Source organism: Thalassophryne amazonica, chromosome 8 (assembly GCF_902500255.1).
Source record: "Thalassophryne amazonica chromosome 8, fThaAma1.1, whole genome shotgun sequence".
Classification (NCBI taxonomy): Eukaryota; Metazoa; Chordata; class Actinopteri; order Batrachoidiformes; family Batrachoididae; genus Thalassophryne; species Thalassophryne amazonica.
In genome coordinates this window covers 87,880,700-87,902,216 of record NC_047110.1, presented here as the reverse complement: position 1 = coordinate 87,902,216, position 21,517 = coordinate 87,880,700, and the positions used below count along the sequence as shown (strand labels likewise).

The 21,517-nt window shown below is 47.1% G+C and overlaps 1 protein-coding gene across 2 annotated transcripts in view; it reads right to left on the bottom strand.

Annotated features, from left to right (window-relative positions):
- Positions 1-19,847, bottom strand: part of dusp8a (dual specificity phosphatase 8a) — a 109,771-nt gene extending 89,924 nt beyond the window's left edge. The window contains exon 1 of one of the 2 annotated variants that reach the window (XM_034176899.1): positions 19,697-19,847. In XM_034176899.1, the coding sequence (XP_034032790.1) occupies positions 19,697-19,722 (26 nt within the window). In that variant the 5' untranslated portion in view covers positions 19,723-19,847. Of the gene's footprint in view, positions 1-19,459; positions 19,535-19,696 lie in introns of those variants that run through there. The other variant, XM_034176900.1, reaches the window with a different exon arrangement.
- Positions 19,848-21,517: the final 1,670 nt, after the last annotated feature.

Below are 21,517 nucleotides of genomic sequence, written 5' to 3'. Positions count from 1 at the left end.
ACACACACACACACACACACACACACACACACACACACACACACACACACACACACACACACAAAAATCATTTCCTTTAACACCATACTGATATAGCCGCAATATCACCCAAGTCATCCAGAGGCATACATTTTTAACTTATGGTTCAAATTTTAACCTACTCATTTTGGACAAGTTATTTAAAATTACTGTCATGTGTGAAGTTTTATAAAGTGAAAATATCAGCTATATGTTTTCGTTTTAAAGTAATGTGCTAATTTTTAAGGTTTTGTGAGCACATGCTGTGCCCAGCAGCAATGCATTATCAAATTTCAAATTTATTAATTTATATAGCGCCAATTCACGACAAAATCGTCTCAAGGCGCTTCACAACATAAAAAACAATTAAAAATTTAAAACACAATAAAAACAACCATAAAAGAAAGACAGCAGTAGAAGAATACAAGATTAAAAACACATCATAACACTAATGATAAAACAGGGAAAATAAATGAGTCTTTAAACGTGATTTAAAGGTCTCCACAGTGTCCGACTGCCGAATGTGTGCCGGCAGATCGTTCCACAGAGCTGGGGCATGATAGGAAAAAGCTCTGTGACCGGCAGACTTTTTATTCACCCTGGGAACACACAGAAGTCCTGCACCCTGAGAACGCAGGGCCCGAGCTGGTACATAGGGGCTTATCAAGTCAGCCAGATAGGTCCATGAACAATTTTATAAACTAAAATCAGTACTTTAAAATCCGATCTTGCAGAAACAGGAAGCCAGTGCAGGGACACCAAGATTGGCGTAATGTGGTCAAACTTTCTGCTCCGTGTCAAAAGTCTGGCAGCAGCATTCTGAACCAATTGAAGACCGCTGATCCTGGACTGTGGTAAGCCAGAGAATAGAGCATTACAATAGTCCAATCTAGAAGAGACAAACGCATGAATCAAAGTCTCAGCATCAGCCATAGACAGAATAGGACGAATCCTCGCTATATTTCGCAAATGGAAGAAGGCAGTCCTTGTAATGTCTCTAATGTGGAGATCAAAGGACAACGCAGGATCAAAAATTACTCCAAGGTTCCTCACTTTATCCGTATGATGTATAACACACGGACCTAAGCTAAATGCTAGCTGATCAAATTGATGCCGATATCTCGCTGGACCAAAAACCATAACTTCAGTCTTATCAGAATTTAAAAGTAGGAAGTTACTAGACATCCAACTTCTTACTGATGCAAGACAATCTTCCAAGGATTTTATGTGAGTAAGATTACCAGCAGTTATTGGCATATACAATTGAGTGTCATCAGCATAGCAATGAAAGAGAATCCCAAAACGCCGCAATATATTCCCGAGGGGTGCTACATAAAGAGAAAAAAGCAAGGGGCCCAAAACGGATCCCTGAGGAACCCCAAACTTCATGTCTCTACGATTGGAGGAGGTTCCATTACACAATACACAGTAGGAACGACTGGACAGGTACGACGTCAACCATGCAAGAGCAGTTCCAGTAATCCCAAAGTGATTCTCCAGCCTATTGAGTAGAATATGGTAATCCACAGTGTCAAATGCAGCACTAAGATCCAGCAGCACCAGGACCATAGTGATATCCGAGTCCACTGCTCGCAAAAGGTCATTCACTACTTTAGTAAGTGCTGTCTCTGTGGAGTGAAATTTTCTAAAAGCAGACTGCAGTGGCTCAAAAAGATTATTCTCAGTGAGGTAGTCCACGAGCTGTCGCGAGACCACTTTTTCCAGGATTTTAGAACAAAATGACAGATTTGATATCGGTCTATAATTCTTCAATACACTAGGGTCGAGATTAGATTTTTTAAGTAATGGTTTGATCACTGCAGACTTAAAACACTTATGAACAGATCCAGAAGTTAATGAGAGATTTATAATTTCCAGCACAGTTGGTCCAAGAATGGGCCACAGGTCCTTAAACAGTTTTGTTGGTATAGGATCAATTAAACAGGTTGTGCTTTTAGTAGACGTCACGAGCGTCGTCAGTGCGCCTAGCGAGATACCATCAAAATCTGTAAATCTGGATACCACCTGAGTGGGCGCATCCACCTCCACAGCAGTATACAGTGGTTGGGCCAAAGCCTGCTAAGATATACTCAACCTAATATCCTCAATTTTCTTCTCGAAGTAATCCAAGAAGTCCTGTGCTGAGAAAGGAGAGTGAATAACAGGTGGCTGTCCATGAATAAGAAGTGCTACAGTTTCAAACAAAAACTTGGAATTATGCTTATTTTTATTAATCAAATCTGAAAAATAGGCACGCTTTGTAGCCAGTAGTGCCTGCTTATAATCCAAGACCATCTCGCCATGCAAGATGGAACACCTCTAACTTAGAACTACACCATTTCTGTTCAAAACCTCGAGCCTTCTGCCTAAGGTCACGCAGGTAACCATTAAACCAAGGTGAGTATGCCTTGGGAAGGCGTGTCCTCAAGAGAGGAGGCGCAACCTTGTCCAGTGTGGCCTTGAGTGCTGAATTCAAGCCATCCGCAAGACTATCTACTGATTGAATATTCTCTAACCCAGAGGCCAAAATTTCAGGCAGTCTGGCTTCGAGTTCTATCATAATTGAAGGAGTAATGCGTCGCCGCAAAGAAAGACAAGGCTTTCGATTCACTAGGCGCGGCAACATAAATGCACACCTAACAAATGAGTGGTCAGAGATCACCGAGGCAAGAGGCAAAATGTCAATGTTTGTGACAGCAAGGCCACGTGTGAGTTCCAGATCAAGGGTATTTCCACTAGTATGTGTTGAATCCTGAATACATTGCTGGAATCCCAGCACATCCACAAGTTCCATAAATGACTTGCAAAGGGGATCAGAGGGCTTATTTATGTGAATATTAAAATCACCAATAATCAAAATGTTGTCCACACTAGCTGACAGGCTAGAGATGAATGCACCAAATTCATCTAAAAATTAAGAATATGGGCCAGGAGGCCTATAAACAGTGACAACATGGCATGACTGATTTCCATACTTCTGACCCTGACAATATGTAGCATCATGGGCAGAGCGGAGAGTCAGATGCTCAAACGAATTATATTTATGCCCCCCGACAAGAAGGTAAACTTGGATTTATAGATAAAAGCAACACCCCCGCCTTGCTTCGCACAACGAGACGTGACTGAATGTGTACCCTGGTGGGCAGGCCTCATTCAGAGGAAGAACAGCTGTGAGTTTGAGCCAGGTTTCACATAACCCAATCATGTCCAAATGATGATCCATAATTAGATCGTTAATCAACATTGCATTATGGGTAGCATAGGGTAATCTCAGACGTTCACGACAGGACAAATGCATTTCAGACACTCTGTTCAGGCTCCACGGACAACAGCATTAAACTCTAGTGCCTAAAACTCTTGTGAATATATTCTCTGGGTTTATAGACGTTATTGTATTTGCGTTTAAATTCCACGCATCTTAAATGTAGCAGACGGATTATCTGGAATTTTGTTTGGCAAGTTTTCAAGGCCGTTACTGCCATCTACTGGCCAGTAGTGTTCATGGCAGTATTCGCCCCAAGTACTAAGCATCTGGGCACCAGTAGATGGCAGTGTTCTATTTATTTTGACCCGGTTATATCAGATGGTGGTCAAATCAACTTTTTGGCTTTGCAAATGGCTTTTTTTTTTTTTTTTTTTTTTTTTTTTACAAATTAAGTTTAAAAACAAAACAACAACAAAAAACATTACAAGACAGTTCTGCGGTTGGATGCTTTGTAGCTCTTCAGCAGCAGGAGGTGGTCGTGAGATGTTAAAGCTTGTTACTCCATTACACGATGCAGGACGCGCGATTAACCTGAAACTCGGTCCAAAAAATTCTTGCACGAATGAAAAATCATCTGAAAAATGGCCAAAACACGCACAGTGTAAAACCAACATTTATGTGTCAAGATAAGGCTTTTCAGAACTGACCAATTGTTAACCTTGTCCTTTGTTTATCTGTTTTTATTATTGCATTTTAACCTGTGAAGTGCTTTGTGACTTATGTCTGTGAAAGGCACTATATAAATAAATTTACTTACTTACTTACTAATATTGAGTGCATGTTTTACAACATCATAAAACGTGCACACATCATCAAACATTCTCTCCACATGCAAAATATTTTGCGATGACACTTCCAGGGCTCCATAAAAAGGCCTGTTTTTACAAATAAAAATGGAATATTTTACAAAAGCACATTTATCTTTAAACCAACACACGGCACACGTCACATTAATGTGTTGGTTTACATAATGAATGACTGAACCAATCAGTGTTTAGCAGAGGCACTTTTACCCAGAATGCTTTGCAGTCTGTGTTTGTTACAAAACCTCAGAATTAGTGCATTATTCAACATTAAAAGATATATGTTATATTTTAACTTTGTACAAATGGCAGAATTGACATTAATGGAGTTACTCTATCAGTATTTTCACAAAACCATAAGTTAGTATGACTTTATTTTTCAAGACCTCCGCCTTACTGGAGCATTAGGATTAGTAGAGAGCTCATTTTGTGGGTGCTCTCAGGATTCTTCTGTGCAGCTTCCTACAGGGGGCAGCATAGTCAAACATGGAATTACTGCCTTATTCTTTGGGTCTTTTGTCGCTTTTGATGCTTTCAAAAGTGATCGTGTTAAAAGTCAATTTCAGCTTCTTAGTCATTGCAAATGTACCAGAGCCAATACTGGAATTTATCCTTTATCTGTAACTTCCGATACATTTTTGGGTGGATTATCGGTTTATCTTTATCAAAGATAACTTTTCAGTTATCTGATTATCTGTTATCAAGTTAATTTTTTGGTTATCTGTGCCCACCACTGATCATTACACACTGAAAGCTCATTAAAGTTCAAATTAAACAAGGTTCACTCTGAGGGCACATAATCACTGTAGTGGTCAAAATTAGCACTGCTGTTAACTCACAGAGGAGGGATTTTAATCTTAAATTTTGCTGGTTTAGCCACATCATAAAGCAGAAACCAGATTACTCTCACCAAACATCTGGCTAGGTCACTGCAATTTCATAAAACCTATTATTGGGAAAGAGATCAAAAAATTTGAAAAACTCTATCTATAAATAAAGCAAAAAACGGCAGTGTGTGGGTATGTGGCTTGCATATCTCTCTGACTATTTGTCCGATCGGCCTCAGCTTTCAGATATGGCTTGCACATAGCACAATGATGTGCATCCTTGATTATGAAAATTTTAGGAAATAATTTTTAAAACCTTTATTTTGATGAACATTTTAACAGTCGTACTTCCAAGATGGAGTGGCTTGCTGATGTTACTGGTAGCAAAGTTAAACAACATCAGATATGTCATGTTGCGTGCACCATTTCACAATAAAATGTTAAATGCCAGCATCCCAGAAAATACATTTAGTGTGAAACGCATGCTGTCAGTGTTACTTGCGATTGAGTTTAACTTGACAACACTGAGGAGACGTTAGCTAAAATGTGTTTTTTTTGCCAACGTTTCAGTAAGTACATAAGATGAATAAAATCTTATATTTTCCCACAATTTGTACAATGTTTCAGTAAGTACGTACATAAGATGAATAAAATTTTATATTTGCTGTAAGTTCAAGTTTAAATAAACTGTGTTCAGGAGCTGGAGGTACTGAGGATTTGCCGTTTCAAATATTCTAAATGTTCTGTTTAATTTTCTCTGACTCTCTTTCAATAACCTGTTTAACAGGAATCCTTTTATTTCATATAATTGATAATAAAACAGATTTTTTAAAACAATATGAAATACTATATTCAAATAATAATATAACATAAGTACACCTCTTTGTACATCCCACCTTCAAACACAGCCTCATACGACCATCCACAAGAAATTTACTTAAGCTCCCAACTTTCTGTAGGAATACAAACTTCCTATGGGCACTGCACTAGTAATAATAATAATAAGATTAAGATCTGCTTCAAAATTTAGTCATCTCTTCCCTGACCAAAAAATGTTGTTGACATCAATCCTCTGCTTTGAGCTGTCATGCATACAGACAATCATATACAGGCAGAAGTAAAACTAACCACTGTGGAAGTCCACTAGATTTGGATCAAATATATGCATTTTGAAAACAAAAAAAAATTGTGTGTGGGGAAAAATTATGTAATGGGAGCATAAAAAGTAGACATTGTGACACATTGGATTGATTCCTATTTGGCCTGGAATAGACATGAGCCGATAACCGGTTTTACGGTATACCACGGTATGAAAAAGCCACAGTATCAAAACCAGTAAAATTTTCCATTATACCGTCCCTACGGTATGAGCGGGTTATGAGAATTCTTGCCAGGCAGAGCAGAGGCAGCCGCTGCTACCCTTCCCCCTGGTGCGCACCTCTGTCTCTGTTTACAAACAGGCAGCTAACGTTAGCTAACTCTGCATCATGGCTGAAGGAGGCAAAGCCTGCACTGAACTTTTCCCTCCGTCTAAAAGGACCAAGTCAGCTTTTTTGTTTTATTTTCTGCAGAATAGCCCTTCAAACCAACAACGGTGGCAACAAAGCACCGTAGCTATGGCCTGTGTCAGACTCGGAGCGATTCGAGACACCCGCAAAGGATTACATGGAAGGAGTAAACTTTATCCCATCTTTGAAACCACTGAGAAATACAAGCGGAGTCGTGCTTGTGGTCGACCAAATTTCTCCCACAAATATGTCAAGAAGGACAAATACATCTATTCCAAGAACTTTGTTGGTGAAGCTGGGCCAAGTATTGAGCATCCGGAGTTCTGGACCTTATTCCAGCCATGTTTCTCCCTAAACAAGGAAGTCATGTTTCCCATGGGGCAGATGCTACCTGTCTAAAAGAGTGACTATTATTTTGGTATTTTCTCTAAAGTTATCAGTGGTGTACGCTGATAACTTTAGAGAAAGTGCATGTGTTATTGTTATACAACAATAACACATGCAGTGGTACACAAACAATAAATATCCAGGATGTGTTACATAAAAGGGGCAAGTGTAAATGTGGAAACAATGAAAGCCCTCACAAATTTCAAGACATACAGTGAGGCAAATAAGTATTTGATCCACTGTCCATTTTACATGTTTTCCCACCTACAAAGAATGGAGAGGTCTGTAATTTATATCGTAGATACACTTCACCTGTGAGAAACAGAATCTAAAAAAAATTCAGACAATCACATTGTATGATTTTAAATTATTCATTTGCATTTTATTGCATGAAATAAGTATTTGATACAATAGAAAAACAGACTTTAATATGGTACAGAAACCTTTGTTTGCAATTACAGAGGTCAGACGTTTCCTGTAGTTCTTGAGCAAGTTTTCACACACTGCAGCAGGGATTTTGGTCCACTCCTCCATACAGATCTTCTCCAGGTCTTTCAGGTTTCAAGTTTGCGCTCCTTCCAAAGATGTTCTATTGAGTTCAGGTCTGGAGACTGGCGAGGCCACTCCAGGACCTTGAAATGCTTTTTACAGAGCCCCTCCTGAGGTGCCCTGGCTGTATGTTTTGGGTCATTGTCATGCTGGAAGACCCAGTCACGACCCATCTTCAATGCTCTTACTGAAGGAAGAAGGTTGTTTGCCAAAGGATGGATGACCCCATCCATCCTCCATTCAATACTGTGCAGTCGCCCTGTCCCCTTTGCAGAAAAGCACCCTCGAAAATGATGTTTCCACCCCCATGCTTCACGTTTGGGATGGCGTTCTTGGGGTTGTTCTCATCCTCCAAACATGGCGAGTGGAGTTGATACCAAAAAGTTCTAGTTTGGTTTAATTTGACCACATGAAAATTCAGTAAGGTATATCTTATATACAGAATTATATTCCAATTCTAAGGTGGAACTACGGTAGCATATAAAGGTATATCTAAATATCTAAAAAGGAAGTGTAAAATGGAGTGTTGTGCGGGCTGCTGAAGAGGAGGTACTGCTGGCCCACCACCACCAGAGGGCGCCCTGCCTGAAGTGCGGGCTTCAGGCACAAGAGGGCGCTGCTGCCTCACAGGAACAGCCGGGGTGACAGCTGTCACTCATCAACTATGACAGCTGTCACCAATCACCTGGTCATCACCCACACACACAAAAGCCGGACGACATCTCCACCTCGTCGCCGAGATATCATCTACCTACACGGTAAATTCTCAGCCGTTGTGTTGTCGCACGTTACGTGTTTTCGTGTGTGTTGAACTATTTGCAGGTGTCTGGATAGCTATTTTCAGCTGGAGGCTGGGTTCGCGGATGGTGGAGGAGTGACGCACTTCACTCCTCACTCCGAACTTCAATAAGTAGGATTACAGACTCTGCATAAACTGTGTACAGGAGGTGGAGGTGTCTTTCCCACCCAACTAATACAAAAGAACTTGCTAACTGTTTACTGGGTGTGTTTTCCACACACTCATTACTTCTGTCTTCTGCTTCCTGCCAGCAGTACCAGATCCGACAGTCGGAGATGGTGACCACCTGGGGACTCAGGACTTGGCGGCTCCAGTATCCTTCGGGTTCGGTGGCAGTGGAAATCGTGTGGGATCCGGTTCTACTCGGGACGGACGTCTTCTATCCTCGAGCCTACCCACACGTCACTTTGTATATTTTGATTGTGAACCAAATTCTGCATTTGTCTGTATTTTGTTGTACACATTTCACAACAGTAAAGTGTTGTATTTTTGACTCATCCATTGTCCGTTCATTTACGCCCCCTGTTGTGGGTCTGTGTCATTACACTTTCCCAACAGGATATCTCGGCCAACGTCATGGATTCCGAGGGGCGTCAACCATCTGTTGAACAGCCAATGGAAGAGCAGGGTGCACAGGCGCCAGCAGGAGGCGTGTTAGGTGAGTTGCAGCGCATCTTAACCGCCTTCACTGCTCGGATGGACGTAGTGACCGAGCAGAGCAATATACTCAATCGCAGGATGGAGGCTCTCACCGCGGAGGTGGAAGCGCGCGCACAGGGCGCGGCTGCAGCTTCTCCTCCTGCTGTCCTGGTGCCGAATATAGACATTCCACTGGTCGTTCAACGAACCCCCCCACCGTCCCCTGAAGCATACATAAGTCCCCCGGAACCGTATGGCGGTTGTGTAGAGACGTGCGCAGACTGCTTAATGCAGTGTTCGCTCGTCTTTGCCCAGCGTCCCGTGATGTATGCGTCAGACTCCAGTCGGGTGGCTTATGTAATTAATTTGCTTCTAGGTGAGGCACGCGCCTGGGCTACGGCGCTTTGGGAGCAGAATGCACTGCTCCTAACGGTGTATGCTGAGTTTGTGAGGGAGTTCAGACTGGTGTTCGATCACCTACATAGAGGCGAGACCGCTTCAACGGTGCTGCTGTCTCTGAGACAGGGGCGTCGGAGTGCAGCCGAGTATGCAGTCGACTTCCGCATCGCGGCTGCGAGGTCCGGCTGGAATAACGTTGCACTCCGCGCCGCCTTTGTAAATGGACTATCTCTGGTCCTAAAGGAGCATCTGGTGGCTAAGGACGAGCCGCAGGATTTGGACGGTCTTATTGATCTAGTCATACGATTAGACAATCGGTTAGAACAACGCCGTCGGGAGCGAGACGAAGGACGTGGCCGGGCACGCGCCGTCCCTCTCCCTTCCGGGTCCGAAAAGGTTCTGCCCTCCCCACGCTCCACAGCCTCAGCACTCTGTGTGGCAACAGCTCCCCCTGCTGACGTTGTTAGGGAGACGAGCAGGGCCAAAAGGAGATCAGATGACAGAATGAGGAGGCTGGCCCACGGGGAGTGTTTTCTCTGCAGCTCAAAAGAGCATATACAGAGAAACTGCCCCAAACGGCCAAAACGACAACACTCGCCTTTAGAGACTGGGCTAAGGGTGGGTCATAACATTCACGTGGAACATACACGCATATCTGCACGTCTCCCAGTTATGATCCTGAATGGGGATCTAACCCTTCAGGCCCCAGCACTGGTGGACACGGGATCAGAAGGGAATCTGCTGGACAGCAGATGGGCAAGGGAAGTAGGGCTCCCTCTAGTGGCGCTCCCTTCACCATTGAAGGTGCGGGCCCTAGATGGCACCCTTCTCCCTTTTATCACACACAAGACACTGCCAGTAACTTTGGTAGTGTCTGGGAATCATCGGGAGGAGATTGAGTTTTATGTGACTCCTTCTACCTCCCGCGTGATTTTGGGCTTCCCATGGATGATTAAACACAATCTCCGGATTGATTGGCCGTCGGGGGTTGTGGCTCAGTGGAGCGAAACCTGCCACCGGGAGTGTTTAGGATCCTCGGTTCCCCCCGGTTTGAATGCTAACGAGGAGGTAAAAGTCCCTCCCAATCTGACGGCGGTGCCGATGGAGTACCACGATCTTGCTGACGTTTTCAGCAAAGATCTGGTGCTCACCTTTCCCCCGCACTGTCCGTACGATTGTGCCATTGATTTGATCCCGGGTGTTGAGTACCCGTCCAGCAAGCTGTACAACCTCTCACGTCCTGAGCGCAAATCAATGGGGACCTATATCCGGGACTCGTTAGCTGCCGGGCTGATCCGGAACTCCACCTCAACGATGGGTGCTGGTTTCTTTTTTGTGGGCAAGAAAGACGGCGGACTCCGTCCACGCATTGATTACAGGGGGCTGAACGAGATTACGGTTCGCAATCGATACCCGTTGCCCCTGTTAGATTCAGTGTTCACGCCCCTGCATGGAGCCCAAATTTTCACCAAATTAGATCTTAGGAATGCGTATCACCTGGTTCAGATCCGGAAAGGAGACGAGTGGAAGATGGCATTTAACACCCCGTTAGGTCACTTTGAATACCTGGTCATGCCGTTCGGCCTCACTAACGCCCCTGCGACGTTCCAAGCTTTGGTAAACGACGTCTTGCGGGACTTCCTGCACCGATTTGTCTTCGTATATCTGGATGATATACTCATCTTTTCCCCGGATCCTGAGACCCATGTCCAGCATGTACGTCAGGTCCTGCAGCGGTTGTTGGAGAACCGGCTGTTTGTGAAGGGCGAAAAGTGTGAGTTCCACTGCACTTCTTTGTCCTTCCTGGGGTTCATCATCTCCTCCAACTCCGTCGCCCCTGATCTGGCCAAGGTTGCGGCAGTGAGAGATTGGCCCCAACCCACAAGCCGTAGGAAGCTGCAACAGTTCCTCGGCTTTGCAAATTTCTACAGGAGGTTCATTAAGGGCTACAGTCAGGTAGTTAGCCCCCTGACAGCCCTGACCTCCCCAAAAGTCCCCTTCACCTGGTCGGATCGGTGCAAAGCCGCGTTTAGGGAGTTGAAACGTCGGTTTTCGACTGCACCAGTTCTGGTGCAGCCTGATCCTAGCCGCCAGTTTGTGGTAGAAGTGGACGCCTCGGACACAGGGATAGGAGCCGTGCTGTTCCAGAGCGGGGAGCCCGATCAGATTCTCCATCCTTGTGCCTATTTCTCACGCAGGTTGACCCCAGCTGAGCGGAACTATGATGTGGGCAATCGGGAATTCCTCACGGTGAAGGAGGCTCTTGAGGAGTGGAGACATCTGTTAGAGGGAGCCACGGTACCATTTACGGTTTTCACGGACCACCGGAACCTGGAGTATATCAGGACCGCCAAGCGGCTGAACCCCAGGCAAGCCCGCTGGTCATTGTTCTTCGGGCGTTTTGACTTCCAGATCACCTACCGCCCCGGGACCAAGAACCAAAGATCGGATGCTCTGTCCCGGGTTCATGAAGTTGAAGTCAAAACCGAGCTGTCGGATCCGCCGGAATCCATACTACCTGAGTCCACTATCGTGGCCACCCTCACCTGGGACGTGGAGAAGACCATCCGGGAGGCCCTGGCACGGAACCCGGACCCAGGTAAAGGACCGAAGAACCGCCTCTACGTCCCACCAGAAGCCAGAGCTGCCGTCCAGGACTTCTGTCACGGTTCCAAACTCTCCTGCCATCCGGGGGTGCGAAGGACCGTGGCAGTGGTCCGGCAGCGCTTCTGGTGGGCGTCCATGGAAGCCGACGTCCGGGACTATGTCCAGGCCTGCACCACCTCCCGCCATCCCGGGACATGACTACCATCCTCACGATAGTGGACCGATTCTCCAAGGCGGCCCACTTTGTGGCCCTCCCGAAGCTCCTTATGGCCCAGGAGACAGCGGACCTCCTGCTCCACCACGTCGTGCGTCTGCATGGGATACCTGTGGCACAGGCGCCAGCAGGAGGCGTGTTAGGTGAGTTGCAGCGCATCTTAACCGCCTTCACTGCTCGGATGGACGTAGTGACCGAGCAGAGCAATATACTCAATCGCAGGATGGAGGCTCTCACCGCGGAGGTGGAAGCGCGCGCACAGGGCGCGGCTGCAGCTTCTCCTCCTGCTGTCCTGGTGCCGAATATAGACATTCCACTGGTCGTTCAACGAACCCCCCCACCGTCCCCTGAAGCATACATAAGTCCCCCGGAACCGTATGGCGGTTGTGTAGAGACGTGCGCAGACTGCTTAATGCAGTGTTCGCTCGTCTTTGCCCAGCGTCCCGTGATGTATGCGTCAGACTCCAGTCGGGTGGCTTATGTAATTAATTTGCTTCTAGGTGAGGCACGCGCCTGGGCTACGGCGCTTTGGGAGCAGAATGCACTGCTCCTAACGGTGTATGCTGAGTTTGTGAGGGAGTTCAGACTGGTGTTCGATCACCTACATAGAGGCGCGACCGCTTCAACGGTGCTGCTGTCTCTGAGACAGGGGCGTCGGAGTGCAGCCGAGTATGCAGTCGACTTCCGCATCGCGGCTGCGAGGTCCGGCTGGAATAACGTTGCACTCCGCGCCGCCTTTGTAAATGGACTATCTCTGGTCCTAAAGGAGCATCTGGTGGCTAAGGACGAGCCGCAGGATTTGGACGGTCTTATTGATCTAGTCATACGATTAGACAATCGGTTAGAACAACGCCGTCGGGAGCGAGACGAAGGACGTGGCCGGGCACGCGCCGTCCCTCTCCCTTCCGGGTCCGAAAAGGTTCTGCCCTCCCCACGCTCCACAGCCTCAGCACTCTGTGTGGCAACAGCTCCCCCTGCTGACGTTGTTAGGGAGACGAGCAGGGCCAAAAGGAGATCAGATGACAGAATGAGGAGGCTGGCCCACGGGGAGTGTTTTCTCTGCAGCTCAAAAGAGCATATACAGAGAAACTGCCCCAAACGGCCAAAACGACAACACTCGCCTTTAGAGACTGGGCTAAGGGTGGGTCATAACATTCACGTGGAACATACACGCATATCTGCACGTCTCCCAGTTATGATCCTGAATGGGGATCTAACCCTTCAGGCCCCAGCACTGGTGGACACGGGATCAGAAGGGAATCTGCTGGACAGCAGATGGGCAAGGGAAGTAGGGCTCCCTCTAGTGGCGCTCCCTTCACCATTGAAGGTGCGGGCCCTAGATGGCACCCTTCTCCCTTTTATCACACACAAGACACTGCCAGTAACTTTGGTAGTGTCTGGGAATCATCGGGAGGAGATTGAGTTTTATGTGACTCCTTCTACCTCCCGCGTGATTTTGGGCTTCCCATGGATGATTAAACACAATCTCCGGATTGATTGGCCGTCGGGGGTTGTGGCTCAGTGGAGCGAAACCTGCCACCGGGAGTGTTTAGGATCCTCGGTTCCCCCCGGTTTGAATGCTAACGAGGAGGTAAAAGTCCCTCCCAATCTGACGGCGGTGCCGATGGAGTACCACGATCTTGCTGACGTTTTCAGCAAAGATCTGGTGCTCACCTTTCCCCCGCACTGTCCGTACGATTGTGCCATTGATTTGATCCCGGGTGTTGAGTACCCGTCCAGCAAGCTGTACAACCTCTCACGTCCTGAGCGCAAATCAATGGGGACCTATATCCGGGACTCGTTAGCTGCCGGGCTGATCCGGAACTCCACCTCAACGATGGGTGCTGGTTTCTTTTTTGTGGGCAAGAAAGACGGCGGACTCCGTCCACGCATTGATTACAGGGGGCTGAACGAGATTACGGTTCGCAATCGATACCCGTTGCCCCTGTTAGATTCAGTGTTCACGCCCCTGCATGGAGCCCAAATTTTCACCAAATTAGATCTTAGGAATGCGTATCACCTGGTTCAGATCCGGAAAGGAGACGAGTGGAAGATGGCATTTAACACCCCGTTAGGTCACTTTGAATACCTGGTCATGCCGTTCGGCCTCACTAACGCCCCTGCGACGTTCCAAGCTTTGGTAAACGACGTCTTGCGGGACTTCCTGCACCGATTTGTCTTCGTATATCTGGATGATATACTCATCTTTTCCCCGGATCCTGAGACCCATGTCCAGCATGTACGTCAGGTCCTGCAGCGGTTGTTGGAGAACCGGCTGTTTGTGAAGGGCGAAAAGTGTGAGTTCCACTGCACTTCTTTGTCCTTCCTGGGGTTCATCATCTCCTCCAACTCCGTCGCCCCTGATCTGGCCAAGGTTGCGGCAGTGAGAGATTGGCCCCAACCCACAAGCCGTAGGAAGCTGCAACAGTTCCTCGGCTTTGCAAATTTCTACAGGAGGTTCATTAAGGGCTACAGTCAGGTAGTTAGCCCCCTGACAGCCCTGACCTCCCCAAAAGTCCCCTTCACCTGGTCGGATCGGTGCAAAGCCGCGTTTAGGGAGTTGAAACGTCGGTTTTCGACTGCACCAGTTCTGGTGCAGCCTGATCCTAGCCGCCAGTTTGTGGTAGAAGTGGACGCCTCGGACACAGGGATAGGAGCCGTGCTGTTCCAGAGCGGGGAGCCCGATCAGATTCTCCATCCTTGTGCCTATTTCTCACGCAGGTTGACCCCAGCTGAGCGGAACTATGATGTGGGCAATCGGGAATTCCTCACGGTGAAGGAGGCTCTTGAGGAGTGGAGACATCTGTTAGAGGGAGCCACGGTACCATTTACGGTTTTCACGGACCACCGGAACCTGGAGTATATCAGGACCGCCAAGCGGCTGAACCCCAGGCAAGCCCGCTGGTCATTGTTCTTCGGGCGTTTTGACTTCCAGATCACCTACCGCCCCGGGACCAAGAACCAAAGATCGGATGCTCTGTCCCGGGTTCATGAAGTTGAAGTCAAAACCGAGCTGTCGGATCCGCCGGAATCCATACTACCTGAGTCCACTATCGTGGCCACCCTCACCTGGGACGTGGAGAAGACCATCCGGGAGGCCCTGGCACGGAACCCGGACCCAGGTAAAGGACCGAAGAACCGCCTCTACGTCCCACCAGAAGCCAGAGCTGCCGTCCAGGACTTCTGTCACGGTTCCAAACTCTCCTGCCATCCGGGGGTGCGAAGGACCGTGGCAGTGGTCCGGCAGCGCTTCTGGTGGGCGTCCATGGAAGCCGACGTCCGGGACTATGTCCAGGCCTGCACCACCTCCCGCCATCCCGGGACATGACTACCATCCTCACGATAGTGGACCGATTCTCCAAGGCGGCCCACTTTGTGGCCCTCCGGAAGCTCCTTATGGCCCAGGAGACAGCGGACCTCCTGCTCCACCACGTCGTGCGTCTGCATGGGATACCTGTGGACATTGTCTCGGATCAAGGTCCCCAGTTCTCCTCTCAAGTCTGGAGGAGTTTCTGCCGAGAACTGGGGGCCACCGTGAGCCTCTCGTCCGGGTATCACCCGCAGACCAACGGACAGGCAGAACAGGCCAACCAGGAATTGGAGCAAGCCCTGCGCTGTGTGACGTCCGCGCACCCGATGGCCTGGTGTGAACATCTGGCCTGGATCGAGTATGCGCATAACAGCCAGGTGTCCTCTGCCACCGGCCTCTCCCCGTTTGAGGTATGTCTGGTGTATCAGCCCCTATTGTTTCCTGTGGTGGAGGGAGAGGACGTGTGCCCTCAGTCCAGGCCCACCTGCGGAGGTGCCGTCGGGTGTGGCGCTCCGCCCGTTCTGCCTTGTTGAAGGCCCGGACGAGGGCTAAGGCCCCGGCCCCTGCATACCAGCCTGGGCAGAGGTGTGGCTTTCTACGAAGGACATCCCCCTCCAAGTGGACTCACCCAAACTAAAGGACAGGTATATCGGTCCATTCAAGATCCTCAAAGTCCTCAGTCCGGCTGCAGTGAAGCTCCAGCTCCCAGCTTCACTGCGGGTCCACCTGGTTTTTCATGTTTCCCGGATCAAGCCACACCACACCTCACCCCTCTGTGCTCCCGGACCGGAGCCGCCTCCTGCCCGAATCATCAACGGGGAGCTGGCTTGCACTGTGCGTCGGCTCCTGGACGTCCGCCGGAAGGGCCAGGGTTTCCAGTACTTGGTGGACTGGGTAGGTTATGGACCCGAAGAACGCTCCTGGGTGAAGAGGAGCTTCATCCTGGATCCGGCCCTCCTGGCCGATTTCTACTGGCAACACCCGGACAAGCCTGGTCGGGCACCAGGAGGCGCCCGTTGAGGGGGGGTCCTGTTGTGTGGGCTGCTGAAGAGGAGGTACTGCTGGCCCACTACCACCAGAGGGTGCCCTGCCTGAAGTGCGGGCTTCAGGCATGAGAGGGCGCTGCCGCCTCACAGGAACAGCCGGGGTGACAGCTGTCACTGATCAACTATGACAGCTGTCACCAATCACCCGGTCATCACCCACACACACAAAAGCCGGACGACATCTCCACCTCGTCACCGAGATATCAACTACCTACACGGTAAATTCTCAGCCGTTGTTGTGTTGTCGCACATTACGTGTTTTCGTGTGTGTTGAACTATTTGCAGGTGTCTGGATCGCTATTTTCAGCTGGAAGCTGGGTTCGCGGATGGTGGAGGAGTGACGCGCTTCACTCCTCACTCCGAACGTCAATAAGTAGGATTACAGACTCTGCATAAACTGTGTACAGGAGGTGAAGGTGTCTTTCCCACCCGACTAATACAAAAGAACTTGCTAACTGTTTACTGGGTGTGTTTTCCACACACTCATTACTTCTGTCTTCTCCTTCCTGCCAGCAGTACCAGATCCGACAGTCGGAGACGGTGACCACCTGGGGACTCAGGACTTGGCGGCTCCAGTATCCTTCAGGTTCGGTGGCAGTGGAAATCATGTGGGATCCGGTTCTACTCGGGACGGACGTCTCCTATCCTCGAGCCTACCCACACGTCACTTTGTATATTTTGATTGTGAACCAAATTCTGCATTTGTCTGTATTTCGTTGTGCACATTTCACAACAGTAAAGTGTTGTATTTTTGACTCATCTATTGTCCGTTCATTTACGCCCCCTGTTGTGGGTCCGTGTCATTACACTTTCCCAACATGGAGAGTAGAAAAGAGTAGAGTAGAGCCACTTTGGTGCCTGGTCTTGACAACCAGGGATGGCCTTCTCCCATGCCTCTTCTGGATCATCCAGATGATCGCTGGTGAACTTCAAATGGGTCTGGACATGTGCTGGCTTGAGCAGGGGGACCTTGTGTGCCCTGCAGGATTTTAAACCATGACAGCATAGTGTGTTACTAATGTCATCTTTGTGACTGTGGCCCCAGCTCTCTTCAGGTCATTGATCAGGTCCTCCCGTGTAGTTCTGGGCTTTCTCACAATCATCCTTACCCCACAAAGTGAGATCTTGCATGGAGCCCCAGACCAAGAAAGACTGACAGCCAGTGTTCCTTCCAACAAAGAGTAGCTGAAACTACAGGTTTTCTTTCTAAGAAAGGCCACTGCTGTTAATACCATACTGTACGCAACCTGCGCTTTGGTATAACTGCAGCACCCATTGTTATTTAAACTACCCAACGTCAGGCACAACCTTAATCCTAACCTTAACCCCATATTTAGAGTTTGAAATTCATCATCTGCCTCCAGTACAGCTTTGAGGCCTATAATGTGTCTCTTTATCTCATGATAGTCACAGCAGTTTGTTATTGGATGCTGTACAAAGTGGCTGAATATGGTACCCTATCCAGTATGCTGTGATGATTTGAATTCACAATAATCAATACAACAAAAAAGTTAGTTTATCCAATTACTGATGGCTTCTGAAAATGGAGGGACTCTGTATAAAACGGCTGTAATTCCACAATAGTTAATGTGGAATGTTGTTAAATCCCATTTGAATAAGGCCTTACCCCACGAAATGTATATACACGTATGATTATTTATCAGAAAGTGGAAGAAACACAAGATGACTGTCAATCTCCCTCGGTCTGGGATTCCATGCAAGATCTCACTTTGTGGGGTAAGGATGATTCTGAGAAAGCTCAGAACTACACAGGAGGACCTGGTCAATGACCTGAAGAGAGCTGGGACCACAGTCACAAAGATTACATTAGTAACAAATGATGCTGTCATGGTTTAAAATCCTGCAGGGCAGCAAGGTCCCCAAGCTCAAGCCAGTACATGTCCAGGTCCATTTGAAGTTCACCAGTGACCATCTGGATGATCCAGAGGAGGCACAGGAGAAGGTCATGTGGTCAGATGAGACCAGAATAGAGCTTTCTGGAATCAACTCCACTTACCATGTTTAGAGGATGAGAACAACCCCAAGAAAACCATCCCAACCGTGAAGCATGGTGGTGGAAACATCATACTCTGGGGGTGCTCTTCTGCAAAGGGGACAGGACAACTGCACCGTATTGAAGGGAGGATGGATGGGGTCATGTATTGTGAGATTTTGGCAAACAACCTCCTTCCCTCAGTAAGAGCATTGAAGATGGGTCATGGCTGGGTCTTCCAGCATGACAATGACCCCAAACACACAGCCAGGGCAACTAAGGAGGGGCTCTGTAAGAAGCATTTCAAGGTCCTGGAGTGACCTGGCCAGTCTCCAGACCTGAACTCAATAGAAAATCTTTGGAGGGAGCTGAAACTCCAAACCTGAAAGATCTAGAGAAGACCTGTATGGAGTGGACCAAAATCCCTGCTGCAGTGTGTGAAAACCTGGTGAAAAACTACAGGAAACATTTGACCTCTGTAATTGCAAACAAAGGCTACTGTACCAAATATTATCATTGATTTTCACAGGTGTTCAAATACTTATTTGCAGCAGTAACATACAAATAATTTCCAAAAATCATACATTGTGATTTCTGGATTTTTTTTTTTTTAGATTATGTCTCTCACAGTGGACATGCACCTAAGATGGAAATTTCAGACCTCTCCATGATTTCTAAGGGGGAGAACTTACAAAATCGCAGGGTGTTCAAATACTTATTTTCCTCACTATATTTATAGAAGCAAAACGACAAAAACTGTGTCACTGTCCAAATACTTATGGACCTGGCTGTTAAGATTGGACGCACAAAGGGATGGGACAGTGCGGTTGGCTACATGATAATAACAAAAATCAAAGCGCGCCCCAAACCGAGCTGGACTGCAACTGAATCAAGCACAGCGTTGCTTCACATTGTAACTTTTACGTTTTATTTTTTAATTACTATCGAGATGATCACTGAGCGTCGCTTTGGTCTTGTTGTGACGCGCGGATCTGCGCGTGAAGATATATAAACACTCCCAATGACCTGAGATAGGCTGCTTTATTAATATAGCATTAGCAAATATAAAAAAAAAAAAAAATATATTTTACCTACCTTGCAGTAAGGCCACATTAAAACGTGCGAAAATGGCGCGTGTCAAAATCAAGGGATCGATAATCTGAGCTCGCGTTAATCCGAGAGGTGCGCGCGCGCCTCTGACGGACGAAGAAGTTGGGGAGGGGGGGGGGGTGTGAAGCAGTGCGAGCGCAGATAGCCGCTAAGGTAACTGTGTATGTAGTGCGTGTGCGTATGTAATATAATCAAATTTCATCGATAAATAGTCACACTGACCTGCGGCTCCTGTGCAGGCTTCTCATTTAGCTGACCTCCATGTATGAGGGGGGGGGGACACTACGGCTGACAGCGCCACCAACAACACGCACATGGCGACGCGGTAACGGTGTAAAAACTGCTTCTTCTACCGGTCAACCGGCTCGGTGGTGCTAGGCTAGGTGAGTGTTAGCTGAAGCTAACGTATGTATAAGGGGAGTGGGGGGGGGGGGGGGGCCTAGATACAGAAGGTGCACTTTAGCACTTTTCATGAACTAAAACGATGAGGTCATGCTTCTGTAGCAGGGGGTGGGGGGGAGGGGGAAAGAAAACACGGGGTTGACGTCACCTCCAGCCAATAGGAGCAGGCGGTTCAGGAAACCGTTGACGTCAACGATGTGATCCACAGATTAAAGGGCCAGTTCGTCTTTTTCTTAAAGGAGACACGGTCCGGACACTTGAAGAATTTTGTGCACGAGACGCACTGTGTGCTGAATGTTTCCTTCTCTTTATCTAAGCGCATGCTATTGAAGATCAAATAAAATGTACAAAAATATGTCAGTGATCATCAGCCCTGATAATCAACATCACGTATGCCCAACGTTATTTCCTCCTTTCCTGCTCTACTCACATTTAATTCTCAGTCAGGTTGATCCAGCCCGCAGACACCAGATTCAGCCAATCAGGTGTTGGCAGCGCAACATGGAAAATGTCCAGGGCAGGTGATCTCCATCAGCAGCGTTGATGACTAATATATCCTGTCTTAATACATTTTTAACCTCAGTCCAGTATCAGAGTGATCCTGGTCCTCAGGAACCCATAGCCTGCACATTTTGCATCTTTCCTTGCTCTGCCTAAATCTGAGAGCTCATTCAGGTGTGCTCTGCCATTCAAGAACTGAGAGACACCCCAATGAACTAATCAACTGTGGGTAGAACAGATTGGAATTGGAACCTGGTTCTCATCTGAATCACAATATTTACCCTTTGAGCTGACAAGGAGGTGAATATTGTGATCAGTCCTGTGTGTGTGTGTGTGTGTGTGTGTGTGTGTGTGTGTGTGTGTGTGTGTGTGTGTGTGTGTGTGTGTGTGTGTGTGTGTGTGTGTGTGTGTGTGTGTGTGTGTGTGAACAAGATAACTAGTAAAAACAAACCTCGAGACAATGATCTTTTGGAAAGGACTCAACAAAGGTCAAGGTTAGCAAAAACATGATGCAAAAACATTTTCTGTTATTTCTCCACAACCAATAGGGCTAAAGTTGACAGAGTTCAAGTTGATATTAATCAGTAAAATATTTGTGATTGATTGGCAGCACAAACTAGCATTTGGTAAAATACATTGAAATGTAATCAATTATTGAACAGAAAAATACAATATAATTGAAATACTTTTTGATTACTTCAAAATCAGTTACTGAAAATGTCGCACTTCATGCTAAAAATGGACGTAACCACAAGTATTCTTTTTTTAACCAAATGAACTATAAATTAAATTATAAATTAAAATAACGTAAACATGGAGAAAATGTATAGACGGATGTTTTGAGATACTTTGCTTTAATTGATAATGTAATATGGTTGTATCCATTTTTAGTATGAAGTGTATTTTCAATAAATGATTTGAAGTATTTCAAAAATATTCAGATTATATTGTAAGTAATCCAAAAGTAATCAGGATGTATTGTATTTTGTATTTGTTTTCTGATTACATTTCAAAGTAATGCTACCCAACTCTGACTCTTGGACATGGATATCAAGCAGGCAGAGTTTGCATCAGTGCCTTTTATTAGAATTTTGTTAACACTTTATATTTTCCCTCATTTGTTCATTCTTCATCTCCCAC